Below are 16,691 nucleotides of genomic sequence, written 5' to 3'. Positions count from 1 at the left end.
GGCTGGGGATTTAGCTCAGCGGCAAAAGCGCCTGCCTGGCAAGCGCAAGGTCGTGAGTTCGGTTCCCGGTACCGGAGAAAAACAAAAAAAAAAAAAAAAAAAAAAAAAAGAAAATTAGATGTTTATATTCTTGTGACTTTATATATAATTTGTAATATACTTTTTGATATTTATATTCAAGAGATTCATTCCTGCCCATCTGCCGGGTGAATGACTTTGAGATTGCTGATATTCTATATCCAAGTAAGTGAGAATTTAAAATAATTTTTAATTTCTAGATTCAATCTACCAGTTTACCTTCCCATTGATAAATATAAAAGAAAAACTTAATAGGAAATGGGTTTTAGAAAATATGTCCCATCTTTAATAATGAATTTTTACATATCCTATTACTGAAATTGTTTTCCTGTGTAGATCCACAGAAAAGTTTTTGATTAATTTTTCTGAACTTTAAAAAACATTGTTTAAAATATGGGAATACAAACACAAATAATATACAGATTTAATGTTGCATAATATATTAATCATACAATTTTATCAAATCAACAATTACTTTTTGCCATGAAGAAATTGTGTTTTATCACTAATAGTAGGTGTTTATTAGAATGTAAAATTTTCCTACCTTTACTTGCATGTTAAAATGCATTTGACTTTTAGTATTTATCCATCAAGTTATTTTGTTTTGAGAGATTTGGTGTGTTATTTTAAAATTTGTGTTTTATCCTCTTGTGGATCTCTTACTTTTTGTCTTGTGTTTTGACATATAACTTACATACAATAAAATCCACCAATTTTAAATGTAACTTGCATGATTTTTAACAAATGTGTATGTTATGTAAACACCTCCATAATCACAAGGAGTAAAACATTTTCCTGACCACCAAAAGTTCCTTCCTGTCCCTTTGCAGTAAGTCTCCTTTAGCTACCCCCATTCCTTGGCAACTGTTAACATGTCTTCAATTACTCAGTTTTGACTTTTTTGCAGTTTCACATAAATGAAATCACACATCCTGTACTCTTCTGTGTCTAGCTTCTTTAAGCCTAATGCTTTTGAAACTTATGTTCATTGCATTTATTAGTACTTTATTTCTTTTTACTTTCAGATATTCTCTTGTAAGTGTATAGCACAATTTTTTTAATCCATTCACCGACAATAGATATTTGAATTATTTTTAATATTGATCCAGTATAAATAAAGCTGTTGTGAACATTCTGGGATTCTTTACTTATGTTTACTTTAGGTTTTATTTTTTCTTTTCTTTCCATGAGTTTTTTGTTTGTTGCTTTTTTATTTTCACTATAAGCTGAGGTCAATAATTTGTAACCCTTCTTTGCTAAAATAAGAATTTAGTGTAAATTTTTTTTCTAGCCCTGCTTTAGCTGCATACTATAAGCCTTGACAGGTTGCATTTTCATTTTCATTCAGTTCAAAATATTTTCTAATTGTCCTTTTGATTTCCTGTTCACTCTCATATTATAACTGTATTGTCTACTTTCCAAAACATTTGGGGATTTTCCAGCAGTCTTTCTGTTACTGGTTTATAATTTAGTTCCTTTGTGACCAGGGAATAGACTTTGTATCATTTAAACACATTAAAATTTATTCAGACTTACTTTATAGGCCAAAATATGATTTGTATTTGTTTACTCTGATGACTGTAATAAAGTATTACCAACTTGGTGGCTGAAGATAACACACATTTATTCCCTTCTGATGGTAGAAGTCAGAAGTTCAGAGCTAGTTGTACTGAGCTGAATCCAAGGTGTTGTTAGGAGAGTACTTTCTCAAGAGCTTCTTTGAGGAGAAACCATTTCCTTGCCTTTTCTATCTTACAGAGCCACATTCCTTGCGCACCTTGGCTCATGGCTCCCTACTATCTTCAAAAGCAGCCACAGAATATCTTTAAATCTCTCTGCCTCCATTGTCACATTGTTTTCCATCTTCTGACTGTAGTGACATCTCTCTCTCCCTGCTTTACTTTTAAAACGATACATGTGATTGCATTTAGAGCCCACCTGGAAAATCCAAAATATCATATCCCCATGTCAAGATCTTTGATTATGTCTGCATAGCTCTAAAGCCACTCTTCTATAAATGCTGACATGTGTAGATTCTAAAGATTAGAACCTGAGTGTCTTTGGGTGCTGTTATACAGCATGCCACATGGTCTACCTTTGTTAGTGGTGCATATGCACTGAAAAGTGTGTATTCTGTGGTTGGGCATGGTCTTCTTTGATCCAGTTGTGTAATAGTGGTGAAGCTTTGTAGATCCACAGAGATTTTCTTCTAATTACTCTATTGAATTATTAATAGATGTAATCTTTAGCTATGCTTATTGATTTGTCTGTTTTGCCTTTTATTTTTTCTTTGTTTCTTATACCTGAAGCTCTAGTTTTGGAGACCTATACATTTAGAATTATATTCTTTGCATTAAACATTTTGTGCTTTGAGATATACTTTATTTGATCTTAGTATTGCTTTGTTGTTTGATTTTGTTTTTCCTGCTTAGATTTGTTCATGCTCTTGGACTTATTTATAGATTTTGTAAAATTTGAAAAGTTTTTGCTAGTCTGTAAAACTTTATTCTGTTCCTCCTTTTAGCAGAACACCACTTACACACTTGTTATGTTGCTTCTTTTGTCTGTCTGATCATAGATATTTAATTTAATTTTTTTTTTCCCTTTCTGGCCTTTATTTTAGATAGCTTCTGTTACTGTCTTTGATTTCACTAATTCTTTCTTCTCTATATCCAACTTGTGTTAATCCCATGTAGTAATAGTTTTTATTTCAGATATTTTTCAACTCTAAAAATTTGATGCGATTTTTTTTAAGAATCTTTCTTTTTGCTTTCGTAATTCTGATGTTTTTCTTTATCTTCCTGAATACCTAAAATATATTCCTGAAAGCTATTTTTACATGCTATTAGATCTACATCTATGTTATTTCTAGATATGCTTCTATTGATTTTTTTCTTCTTGTGATGCATATTATCCTGTTTCTTTGTATTTCTGGTCATTTTTGTTGAATGCTAGGTGTTGTAAATTTTACATTATTGGGTAACAGATTTTTAAAATTATTTTAAATATTTCTGGTTATTTTTATAGCAGTAGTTTCATATACTGATTAGTAATCAGAGGAGAATGTAAGTGGGCTCTTCTACAGACCTCCAGAACTCCTGCTTCTTACAGCTTGCACATAAATTCTAGTTTCTTTGGCCTCTCCAAACTAAACTCTACCTTCTCAATTCAGCAAGAGTTATCAGTTCTGTTTGTGTTCTCCCTGGCTGGGCAACAACCTGAAAACTCTTCCAAGTTGTGAGGTGATATATTGACAGTGTTCCCTCACTTGATTCTTTTGGGGATTATTATCACGTTGCCTGTGGTCTAATGTTGCAAGTTTCTTGCTTCATACATTTTTTCTGTTTTTCCACTTAAGATGAGAGGGTTAATCTGGTTCCGGTTATTGTGTCCAATAGTTATCTGTTTTTGTTTCTTATTAACACAAAGATAACCTTGACCCTTACGTTAAAAGAGATGTTGTGCACTTTGTTATAGTATATAGAGTTTTATATAACATAAAGTAATATAATGGGAAAGGATAAATTTTCATTTTTATATTACTGTGTGTCAAAGGTTGAATTCTGCCTTGCTTTATATTTTAGAAGCAAAACGGACAAGTCGATTTTTAAGTGGAATTATCAACTTTATTCACTTCAGAGAAGCATGCCGTGAGACATATATGGAATTTCTTTGGCAATATGTAAGATTTAAATATGTATATGTGTCACATATCAGATCATTAACATTATTTATAAGCTATTAATCAAGTTGCTACATGGCACTTAGAATTGCATTTGTTTTAATATTCTTATAAAGTTTCAGTCTGTAGTTAGTAGAAACCATGCAGTGGTACCTCGGTTCACAAACTTAATTCTTTCCACAATTCTGGTCACAAACTGAACTGAACAAGAACCAAATCAGATTTCCCCATAAGGTCAACATTGAACCTAACTATTGAATTTGATTTGGTTCTCGTTGCATTCAGTTTCTGACTGGAGTGTGGAAAGAATTAAGTTTGTGAAGTGAGTTACCACTGCACTTCAAATGGACATTTTCTTGTTAACACTGAGGGACTGGGTTTTTATTTTAATCTTGTAACTGAGGCCTTTTTTTCTATATTAGGAAATATTACAAAAGGAACAGTGATACCAATATTGACATTTTTTTTCTGGAGGTTTTATAGATAGTGTAGTACTCTTTAAATAACTGAGATATTTGCCTTTTAATTAAAGGCCTAATCGGACTGTTTGTATTATCCTTTTTGCCCAGTATTGAATTATATGACTCAGTGTATGTGAATCACTTTAACAGATAGAAACTCATTTTTCTTTCCTTCAGCAATTTAGAGAATTTGGGAAGATTATGGATCATTTGTATGACTTGTTTCCAGTTGTGTCCGTTTTTGTATGCTATACTCTTAGAAGCCACCGGAGTAATAGCAGACAATTAGCGCTTGAAGCTCCAGCTATACTGAGCTACATAAAGTGCTTCTTTACAAAAATCATGCTACCTCTCAAGCATCACAAATTCTTTTGTAAAGGTTACACATACTTGTGCGAACACATATATATACACACAGTTTTGTTTGGCTAATGATGCCTCATTTTTTTTTAATGGAAGAAAGGTAAAACAAAATTTCATAACAAAATAATAAAATAACAATAGTTAATATATTGCATATTGTTATCTTTATAGTAGTTATTGAGAATATAAGATATGGACATTAAAATTTTCTCCAATCGCTATTAGCACAAACCTTCTGTTTCAATGCACTAAGAAACACCAGTAGTAAAACTGACTTGCTATTTTACCTTTTTCTTTTCTGTCCTTTCCCTTTTCCCCCATCCTAGTTCCTTATTCCTTTTGAACAGTTCCTTCCCATGTCACAATATCTATTGTACATTTTAGACTTTATTTACTCTTTCAGTTTCTCACACCAGTGAAACAATATGATGTTTACACATGTGAATCTAATTTATTTCACTTATGAGTATGGCCTCAAGTTGCATCCATTTACCTATAAAAGTCTCGAGTTTATCCTTTGTGGCTGAGCAGTACTCCATTGTATAAAAATACCGCATCTTTTTTATCCATTCTTCCGTTGATGGCTCTTAGAGTTGATTTAGCTATTATAAATTATGCTGCTATAAACATGGGTACACATATATCACTGTGGTATGATGTTTTTAATTCTTCTGTGAAGATACCCCGACGAGGAATAGCTGGGTTGAATGGGACTTCTAATTCTAGCTTTTTGAGGAATCTCCACACAGATTTCCACAGTGTTTGTACCAGTCTGCACTCCCACCAGCAGTGGAGAAGGGTTCCTTTCTCACCACAACCCCTTCAGCATTTCTTGTTGGTTGATTTCTTGATGGCAGCCATTCTTTCAGGGGTGAGATGGAATCTCAGTGTTGTTTTAATTTGCCTTTCCTGAATGACCAGTGATGTTGAACATTTTTTCATATATTTATTTGCCATTTGTATTTCTTCATCTGAGAAATGCATATTCATCTCAGATGCCCATTTTTGGATTGAGTCTTTGAATTTGGGGGAAGGTTTGATTTTTGATTTTTTTCTTTCCCATTCTTTAAATATTCTAGAGAAGTCCTGTGACTTCATTTTTTAAAGTATAACTTAGACATCTCTGTGCAGCCCTCTATGGTTATCCTCCCCGGCTTTTGCCCTAGTTGGTTTAACTGTCACTAGTCTTTATTCCTGTTGTTACCAGTATTATGACAAGTTGTAGTTTTTTTTCATTCATATATCACCGTTCAAAGAGACAGAACTGTTTGAATTCAGAAACTATAAGTGAAGTCCTTTTGGAAACTCCCAGCACCTAGCACAGTGACTATATGGTTAGGGCTCAACATTTGTGTTAAGTAAGGAAATTCTTAATTTCATTGTCACCTCTATGTAAATTTCGTATTTCTGATGATGAAAATTGTAGAATGAATAAACATTTTGTAGTCTGTGTGATTTAAAAAACAAATTCATCCCTTTTCATATTGAAAAATGCTAATATGAGATTATTAAAATTGCCTTAATAGAAATCTTCTGTGGACAAAATGCAGCAGCTAAACACTGCACACCAGGAGGCATTAATGAAATTGGAGAGACTTGAGTAAGTGGGGGATTTACAAATAAATACAGCTTTGAAATGCGAAATGAAATGTTAGCAATGTATTAAAACCTTACAGTCCACCTTGTCTCTTTATTTTCCCTAATATATGGCAGAATATCTGTTTGTCTTTTCTAAAAGGAGAAAAACAATTTCTTCTTATATCTATCTCTTAATTATATTATTTTTGGTTACAGTGTTTTTGTTTGAAGACATTAACTTAGTTGCCTAACTTGTATCTGCAGAATGTATTTTATTTAGATGAGCAACAATGCTAGACTCTTTGTTCCATTAAATAGTTAATCTTGTTAAAATTTTTTACTCTTCCCAACTGTGTTTTCTTTTGGACTCAAAGGTTACATAGGGGACAGACTCATTCAGGTGTTATGACTCCTTGGCCTTCCTTAAATATATAGCAGCTCTTTAACTTACACTGAAGTTGTGTCCTAATGAATCCATCCTAAGCTGAAAATGTTGTTCAGTTGAAAACATTTAATACACCTCCCAAACAGCATAGGTTAGCCACACACAGTGTTGTAGAGAAAAGTTGTTTATCTTCGTGATCACCTGGCTTATTGGGAGCTACAGCTAAATGCCCAGTGTTACCACCTATCGCTAGCCTAGGAAAAGATAAAAATTCAAACTATGAAGTACAGTTTCTACTGAATGCCTGTTGTTTGTGCATTACTGTAAAATTGAAAAATCGTTAAGTAGAACCATCATACATTGAAGATCCTTTCTATTGACTTTTGAGCAGAAGGATTTGTTGATGTCTTTGAGGTTGCCTCTGATAGGTGAGAGCTTTTCTGACTTGTGTCTGATAAAAAATTGCTTTTGCAGTTAACAAAAAATTGAAAAGACTGGGGATGAGAGGCAGATACTAAAATTTAGCATGGTAAAAGACTATGATAAAGCAGGTCAAAAGCGACAAGCTAGGAGGATGTATGCACAGCACACAGTGCAAACTATTACCAGCTCTTAATAATAAAACCCATGTAGTACTCCTAATACACAAAGAATTCCTACAAACGGAAAGGAAAAGAGATAACTTATTAGGAATGTGGACAAAAATTAAAAGTAGAATTTACAAACCAATAAAAACAGATGACTAATGTATCAGGCAAAAACTAAAGTTAGAGCATTCATGTGAAAGAAATTCATATTAAACACGTGTATGTACCATTAGGAAGGAACCATAGAACAGAATAATACATGATACATGAGTAAGAGCTAAGAACCAGGGAAATTAGCATTTCCCTAGAGAAGGAATGCTATGTTTATTTTATTTGGAGTGAAGTTAGATAGGGTCGGTGTGTGCAGAGCTGAATGCATAGATTTGATGGTTGAAAATTGAAGGCTCTCAAATGAATTTTATTTTCTTTTTTAATAGAGGCCTGGTTATCTATTTGAAGTGGCCTTCATACCAAGGTATAAAATTTAGAAATAAAAAATTAGGTGCTCACCAGAGTTATTTGATGGCAGAGATTTTATTTTGGTCTTTCAAAGTTAAGAATAAGATAAATGTTATTTTAATCTATTTTGATTTGTTTAGTTCTGTTCCTGTTGAAGAGCAAGAAGAGTTCAAACAACTTACAGATGATATTCAGGAGCTGCAGCAATCACTGAATCAGGAGTTTCGTTCAAAAACGGTATCTGTCATAAAACATGTTAGAATTTAAAATAATATTGCAGCTATATAGGGACATGTAGTGGGCATAAGAGCATATATCTTTCAGTTATTAGACATGAAATTATACCTGTTTATGCCCTTATACTGAACATATCTTCCCTACTGAATATATTTCTCTCAACCATATACAAACATGATGGTTGGTTTTTGTTGCCAAACTTATGTGCAGTTTGGATGAATAGAACTTTTTAGGGTTCTCTGCTGTACATTGTCCTAGGCACTGTATCAGACCTTTGGAATATTTTAAAATTTAAGGGAAATAATAATCTCACCCTCTGTTACATACATGTTTCCTGAACCATGAACTCAAGGAGTTCACAATTTTAATGTTAGATCATTTTACTTTCTCTTTGTATCTTTGTGAAGCTGAGGGCATGGCATTTGCCATGGTAACAACCAAGTACTATGTGAAAATCAAAAGAGGAAATGAGACTTTCTGTGTCCCATCTGATTACAAGGTATATGAATGTATGCAGTGCCCAATATAGGTACACATATCTAATTAGTAAATGTGGTTATTTAACAATTCACTAAAACTTTTTTCATTCATTTTGTATTATTTTATCAAAGGGTTACAACATTTTTAGGGCAGAAATTATGCAGTTGTGTGGATTGTACTTAATAAAAGAATGCTTGTATGTTTATTTTGGCCTAGCCGCATCATGAATAGTTTGAGAATATCTGGCCTAACTCACTTAACTCTTGTTTCTTACCTTTATTTTATGAAAAAGCAGTAAGTGACTAAACTTTGAATCATTATAAAACATTTTTTTACTTTTTCCTGTAGATAGTTCTGCAAGAGGGAAATTCCCAAAAGAAATCAGATATCTCAGAGAAAGCTAAGCGTTTGGTGAGTATCTTTTCTGTTAACTGGTATTTCAAGTTGGACTGCAATGTCTGAAGGAGTATTTTAGCTGTGTGTTAAGATAATCAAACCTTTTTTTTCCTTTGAAATCAAACTATTTTAACTGTTTTCAATTTAAATGCATCACAGTTTTTTAAAATATCAAAACCACAGAAATTTGTAGAGAAAATAAGCAAACCATACAATCTGATATATAGTCTGCCAAAAATATATATGCACATTTCAGGAAAGAAAAAACTTATATAAGTATTTTAATAGTCAATTTATTGAGACACCATGAAAATCCTAACATGCATATGGGCAAAGCAGTTAATTAACCAAGAGTCAATGTCAGGTATATATTAAAATATTTGTACAAGTGTTTCTTTTCGTGCAGTGTACATATATCTTTTTGGTGGATGCTGTATATCATAGATTACTTCTCTAACGTACATATATCTGTGTAATTTTATATAACTGATATTTTATACTCAATATAGCTCAGATCCCCACTTAACAGTATCACTATGTAGTTATCATTAGTTTCAAATAGATCTTTCTATTAATGGCCACTTTATTGTATGTATGGCATTGTATATTTGTATATACTTTAATGTAGATCCTTTTATTCCCCTATTGACTTTTTACTTTTAATTCTTTGCTGTTTTAATAAATATATATGCATGTATATTTGTTAATATATACATACATGTGCATATGTTTAATTCTTTGCTGTTTTAATAAATATATATACATACGTATGTATATGCTGTATATCTCTGTTCATCAATTCTCCTTTTTATCAGAGAATAAATTTCTTAATTCAGGATTGTGAAGTGAAAGGAAAAAAAAATTTTAAATTGACCCATGTTGCCAAACTTACTTGGAGAAAAACACCAGTTTGCATCCTACCAGTAGACTGAGAGTACCCCTCCGTGACATCCTTGCTAAAACTAAATGTTTTTAGAATTTTACTAAATCTGTTATTCTTATAAGAAAAAAAGAAAGAGCACCTCATTTTAATTTGATTCCTTGAATTCTGGTGAATCTCACCATTTTAATGGTTTGTTATTTCTTATTTTGTGAGAAATATTTATTGCTATTTGTTTTATCTTCTTTATTATATTTATTTTTAAAGAAATTCTACAGGCTAGGGATTTTAGCCCTCAATTTGTCTTTCAAATTCATAATTAGAATGTTTATATTTTATGTATTAAAATTTATAGATATAGCCTTTATAGGTTTGGAGTTTAATCTGATGAAGAGAAAAGCCTGTCCCGTTAATGAAATTATTTATTAATGTTATATTTTCATATATACTCATTTCCATACAATTTTAATATTGAACTTCATATCCATTGGAAATTTACTTAGGTATTAACTATCCCTTATTTTTTTCTCTTTCTTTTTACTGGCAAGTACTTTATCTGAGTAGTACTCAGGATGGATTAATTTTATTATTCACTTTTTTTGGTTCTGTTTAAAACTAGGTTTAAAAAACAACTATAATATCTAGTTTAGGCTTTTAAAGAGAAAGAAATGTGATGAAAGTCTATACTACTATATGGAAAATGACCTCTAATTTTGTTGGGTATTAAAAGAGAGTAGGTAATATGGTGGTTTGCTGAATTCTAAGAATAAAGTAACAGACCACATGGAAATAATAGAAATGCCTTACTTCAAACATTTAGTTTTGGCCTAAATTAACTGATCAGAAGGTAAGAACTCCCTTCTTTTTTTTTAAGTTAAAAAATTTAGACAAATTATAGCAGCCAAGCAGTAATCCATTTCTGTCATAAAATAAATCATAGACACACAAAGAGAAAGAGGGAGAGAGAGCTATCAAATATGTATGAAAGGCCTCCTTTCCCAGCCACCTCACCTCAAAGTGACATTCTTCCACTTCCATGACATTTGTGTACACGTACAAAGCATACAGTCCTGTGACACTGCTTGGATGTGTTTTTGTAAAAATGTATTTGTGCTGTTTTTATACAAATGTATTTGCATTATATGTTGGCCTGTGAATTTGTTATTTTACTTAATATTTCTAAGAAATTTTCCATGTTAGTATATAGAGTGATAGTGTCCAGAAGCAGTGAGTTACAATATATCAACAAGTATTTGGGAAAGAGATGTATGTGAATTTTTGTAAATGTAATTTCAAACTTCAGCAAGATTTTAAGAAAATTCCTTAATTACACTTAAGTACCTTAATTCCTTAATTACCCTTAATTCCCTAAAATTATATGCACTTTTTTTTCTTAAAGATGCAAGGTAATGCTGTGTTGCTCAGATTGGTCTTGAACTTCTGGGCTCAAGCAGTCATCCTGCCTCAGCCTTTTGAATAGCTGGGACTATAGATGTGCTCTACTGCACATGGCTTCTTTTTTCTTTTTCTTCTAACTTTTATTAACTGATAGATAATCTTAAAAATTGTACATTTCACTGGAGTACTATATGTTTTGATACATGCATACACCAAACAATTTGATAATTGTTTATCTTACTGGAGTGAGGTGGTATATCATTGAGGCTTTTATTTGCATTTTTCTGAGGGTTAGTGACGTTTACCTTTTCTTTCATATGCCTGTTGGCCATTAGTATGTCTGTTAAGCAATGTTGGTTTAGGTCTGTTTGCCCAATTTTTATTTGGGTTACTTTTATTTTCTATTGAGTTTTTGGAGGGCCTTCTGTATTCTGAATATTAATTTTTTGTCAAATGCAGTTTGTGTATATTTTCTTCCAGTCTTTCGTCTCATTTCAGCTTTTGTTTCCTGTGCTTTTTGGGTCATCCAAAAAGTGCTTTCCCGTTCTGATATCTTCAAGTGTTTGTTATTTTCATCTAGTAGGTTTCATTCACTTTTAAAAGTCAGAAGAACAAAGAAATCTGTTTTGATTCAACAAATAAGTATTTAGCACTTTCTCAGTGCTACTACTTTGTTTAGATACTCAAAGAACAAGGGAACGTCACTACTTCAGGTTGTTCAGTTTGTTTAGAAATGCATTAAATGTGTAATTATAGTATTGCCTGTTATAGTATTGCGTGTACAGGAATTGTACTACTGATGGAAGGAAGAAATGTAGAGGGAACAGAAGTGGGATTTTCAGGGATCCCTAGAAGTGTAGCTTGCAGGCAGGAGTAGGACACTGATATTTTAGGAGGACCATACTGATCACAGAAACACTGTAATCACTTAAGGCCTCAATTGTCAGCTTCATAAGTTTAACCTTTGACCTGTAGAGAGATATAAGTGATGTGGTCAGAGTTTTATAACTCCCCCTCCACCCTTTCTCTGCAAACGTGAACTTAATTTTTTGTTCATTTCTAGTATTGAAATGCTAAGTCATTTTATTATCTTATCTGTTATATGAAAATGTTTTTCAATAGAATGAACTAAAATTGTCAGTGGTTACTTTGAAAGAAGTACAAGAGAGTTTAAAGACAAAAATTGTGGACTCTCCAGAGAAGGTAAAGAATTACAAAGAAAAAATGAAAGACACAGTGCAGAAGCTTAAAAATTCCAGGGTAAGTTTCTTTTTTATTTTAATGCTTTTCTATTAGCAAAATCTTGTTTAATCAGTTGATAATTTTCTGACTTTTGAATTATCTGTATTTCTCTTTCTCTTTATTTATTTTTTGATCCTGTCTCTAATTTATAGCTCTTTTTAGGTGTATGACATAAAGAATTATGAGTATAAGATATTTGTTCAACTATATTAGAGTTTGAGGCTTTGCTCTTAGTGACATAAGCAGAATTGCGTTTTTGTTACGAGATTGAGTTATTTCATTAAAAGAAAGGTCCTAAATAATTTTATGAATAATTAATCACATAATAATTATAAATCAATATGTATTATAAAAGAAAATAGGATGTGCATAGTATTTGCAATCAGGAGGTGTATGAGAAATCTGTATAACTTCTGATCAATTTTGCTATGCTTTTAAAATTAAAATCTATCTTAAAAGTAGTTTAAGAAAGAGGGAAAAGTGTAGGGTGCTTTGAAATAACATAATGGGAGAGTCTAATTTAGTATTGGAAGAAACTGATGAAAGTGGGAATTTGTGCTAACATTTGAAAAATGAGCAGGTTATGTCATTAAATCATACCTGAAGAAGTTTAGACAAAATAAGCAGCATATATGTTAATTCTGTAAGGTTGGAGGAAGATACACTCAAGACCACGAGTTACTATGTGAGATAACTTGAGAGAGATGGGACAAAATTAAATGTGATAGACAACATACCACTTTTTTTGAGATAATGTTTTTAAACTATTAAACAGCTTTTCTAATTTATACCTGAGCTTGTTATGTAGGTCATTCCTGGTAATTAAAAGTATTACATAAGAATAGACAAAAATTGCCAGGCATAATGGCATACACCTGAAATCCCTGCTACTCAGGAAGCTAAGGTGAGATGATTGCAAATCCCAGGATAGATGGGTACCTTAGTAAGACTGTGTTTCAAAATACAATAAAATAAAAAAGGGCTGGAAATGTAGCTTGGTGGTAGCTTGCTTGCCTATCATTGGTAAGGCCCCAGGTTCAATCTCCAATACTGGAACAGAAAGAAAAAAGAAGGCAGTGGCAATAAGGACAGAATTTAACAGGACAGAAATAGTTTTGAGTATTTACGAAGAATGGATGGTTTATTTAAAAACAGTTCTAGTTCAACTAGCTATTCATCTAGAAGAGTTGGTTGTATACCTTGCATCATTTATAGAAATAATCCTTACATTGATTGGAAATTTAAATTTAAGAATTTTAGAAGAACATTTATACAATCTTGAACTGTGAAAGATTTTTTAAATTAACTTTGGAAGCCCGAAAACTACAGAGAAAAGTACACATATTAGAACGAGCAGGATTTATAGCACATATGACAGGTAAGGGAATTATATCCATTATATGCAAAGAATGTTTAAAAATTAGTAGGAAAAATACAACAAAAGTGAATAATAATCACATTAGGCCTTTCACTGAAGAAAATCCAACTGGTTAATAAGGGAGGGCCAGGAGTGGGTTAGTGGGGACAAAGGAAGAAGTCTTTGTGCTGTTACGGAGTTGTAGTAAATATATGTTCATTTTGTAATTTTAGAAGAGGAATTAATCTTTGAAAAAGAATTAGCTATAGTAGCAGGTGTCATACAAATGAATAGGAGATTGTAAATGGATAATATGAATGTCCAAGCGTGATCAGAAGTAGTTTGCGAATTAAATGAACTCTTTTAATAGCATCATGAATAACCTTTAGCAGGTATTTCAGTGAGTAAGTTAGTAAAATTATGGCAGTTTTTCTTTGTTCAAGGATATCTGGCAATTAAAAGGCATAATTATATGTAAGTAGACACATGTCAGTAGTAGTCCTTTGTTACTGCCCTAGAAATTTAATTGTTCTTTGCTCTTAAGCTTTCAGTATTAAATGCAGAAATTATTTAAGAGCAAACAAATTGACATTATTGCCATTTCATAAAGGAAAGTATCAAACTGTGATCCCTATTTTTTTTTCTTTCAAAGCAAGAAGTGATGGAGAAGTATGAAATCTATAGAGACTCGGTTGACTGCCTGCCTTCCTGTCAGCAGGAGGTGCAGTTATATCAAAAGAAAATCCAGGAACTTGCAGATAATAGGGAAAAATTAACCAGTATCTTGAAGGAGGTTTGTATTGTGTGGAATTTTTATGTCTTTATCATGTAATTACTTACTATAGTTCTTTGGATTTGTTTTCACTTTTCGTTGCTATTTTCCTAAAGAAAAACAGGATTATTCTGCGACATAATAGATGAGCCAATGTATGCTAGGGAATAAGACACTTTTCTTTTTAAACATAGTAATAACAAAACCAATTTTAGCCTTCAGATCCAATGAATAATAACTAACATAGCACATTGCCATGTATATTTTGGAAAATGGTAAGGACTATTAAAACTTGTTTTAACAGTTGGAAATGATCTTTCATAATCAGGAAGCATAAAATCCCAATTTTATGCTACCCGACAGTGTACCTAAGATTCATGAAGAGATTTAAATTTTATGGCAGATTCTGCCTTGAGTAATGAGAGTTTTTCAGGGTACAAGTTTAAAAATCCTTTTTCAGTTTTTTATCCTCTTTAACCCAGACCATCCTCAGCATCACTAGTTACATTTGATAAACTTGTTTGAGAGAAGTGGGGATTTTCAGTAGGTGATGTTGCCAGTTATTCTCTCCCCAGTATGTAGTCTCCTTATCTGCCACCAAGAGTCACCAAAGAGTGAGATCTGCTTTTGTTCTAGTGTCTGCTCTCTTCTCTTTATTCTTGCTATCTTAGTTCAGGCTATGGCTATCGTCACCCTAGCCTCTTAGCAGATCTTACTATGTCCCTCTGTTCTAATCCCTGCTGACAGAATAACATGATAAAACTTGTTCATGTTTTTTCAGTACCCCTGGTATCTTTCTGTGATCTGCTTTGAACAGTCTGGATTTTTTGCTGGGCTTTCAGGGATTAAATTATGGTATCCCATTTCAAAGTTGTACTTTACTGTAGTCCAAACTTTTATTTTGTTTATAATTTTAAGTAGCTGTATTGATTTTAATTCCTTGTCATACAATGTAGAGCCTGCACTTGGAGGACCAAATTGAGAGTGGCGAGTCGGAACTGAAGAAATTGAAGACTGAGGAAAATTCATTCAAAAGACTAATGATTGTGAAAAAGGAAAAACTTGCCACGGCACAGTTCAAGATAAATAAGAAGCACGAGGATGTTAAGCAGTACAAACGAACAGTGATCGAGTATGAACTCATTTTGAATTTGGGTGTATTAGAAAGTAATTAGGAAAAGTTCATTTTTCCCCTCAAGATTTCTAAAGCACTGTTCTCTCAAGAAGGCATTCCACCTTTAGTTGACAAAAACAGATAAGCAATGAAACCTACCGTTCTCTGTCTAGGTTTAGGGATATTTTACTTATGAAGATTTTTTTTTTTCCTTTCTGAGATATCATAATTCCAATTTCTTTGTATAATTTCTCCAAAGGGTTCTAATACTGCAGCATATTTCAGTGTAACAGAGAGACAGTGGTTCAGAGTTGCAATACAGTCAATCATTTGGTCTGTCTTAGCATTTCTTTAGAGGAAAATATTTTTTTTTAATTCAAGAATCAATAATTTGCTAAACAGGGAGGTTATGTTTGTTTTACTTTTAGCCAATGTGTTGTAGGGGATTTCCGTGGTAGAGTCTTCCCACCTCAGTGCTATAAATGTGTTTTTAGAATATGTGCCTCTGATGTGTCTAGGATGTGATTCTTTTAGTCCTAAAGTGGATATCAGAGGTTGTCTGTTTCCTTTACATAGCCTCATGCAGATAAAGAAAAAGAGCAAAGCTTAAAGGTTTTGTATTATGAAATCACATTGCAGAATAATCATACTGATTCATGTTCCTACCTACAGTACATAAATGTGTATAACTGAAGAAATATAACTTAACAGTCTCCATTGTAAAGAAAATCTCTTGTGTGAAAGAGCTCGCTGGATGCCATGTTGGCATTATAGCACTGTACTTTGGGGTTTGCATTCATTTCCTTTTTTTTTTTTTTTTTTTGGTTTTTCTCCGGTACCGGGAACCGAACTCACGACCTTGCGCTTGCCAGGCAGGCGCTTTGCCGCTGAGCTAAATCCCCAGCCCCAGCTAAATCCCCAGCCCCTAGCTAAATCCCCAGCCCCCATTTCCTTTTATGTATTGACAAAAGTTTTCAGTTTGTCAAACACACAGTGACACATTCATTTTGGAATCAAAATTAGAATTGTTTACCTTTTTAGATGCTTAGGAAGAATTTTGTTAGCTGTTTCTGTTTTCCTTTAGGGATTGCAATAAAGTTCAGGAGAAAAGAGGTGCTGTCTTTGAGAGAGTAACAACGATTAATGAAGAAATCAAAAAAATTAAATTTGGAATTCAGCAGCTGAAAGATGTCACTGAAAGGGAAAAACTGAAGTCACAGGT

At 32.6% G+C, this 16,691-nt stretch overlaps 1 protein-coding gene across 3 annotated transcripts in view; it reads left to right on the top strand.

Annotated features, from left to right (window-relative positions):
* Nuf2 (NUF2, NDC80 kinetochore complex component) overlaps positions 1-16,691 on the top strand; it is a 59,836-nt gene that overhangs the window by 8,381 nt on the left and 34,764 nt on the right. For all 3 annotated transcript variants that reach the window (XM_005398255.2, XM_013521456.1, XM_013521455.1), the window contains exons 5-13: positions 182-243; positions 3,663-3,760; positions 6,111-6,184; positions 7,734-7,830; positions 8,659-8,721; positions 12,107-12,244; positions 14,236-14,376; positions 15,312-15,487; positions 16,554-16,689. In XM_005398255.2, the coding sequence (XP_005398312.1) occupies positions 182-243; positions 3,663-3,760; positions 6,111-6,184; positions 7,734-7,830; positions 8,659-8,721; positions 12,107-12,244; positions 14,236-14,376; positions 15,312-15,487; positions 16,554-16,689 (985 nt within the window). The remainder of the gene's footprint in view (positions 1-181; positions 244-3,662; positions 3,761-6,110; positions 6,185-7,733; positions 7,831-8,658; positions 8,722-12,106; positions 12,245-14,235; positions 14,377-15,311; positions 15,488-16,553; positions 16,690-16,691) is intronic.

Source organism: Chinchilla lanigera, unplaced genomic scaffold (assembly GCF_000276665.1).
Source record: "Chinchilla lanigera isolate Chin_1 unplaced genomic scaffold, ChiLan1.0 scaffold00061, whole genome shotgun sequence".
Classification (NCBI taxonomy): Eukaryota; Metazoa; Chordata; class Mammalia; order Rodentia; family Chinchillidae; genus Chinchilla; species Chinchilla lanigera.
The sequence above is the reverse complement of the archived record's forward strand: the minus strand, read 5'-3'. Positions and strand labels throughout refer to the sequence as shown.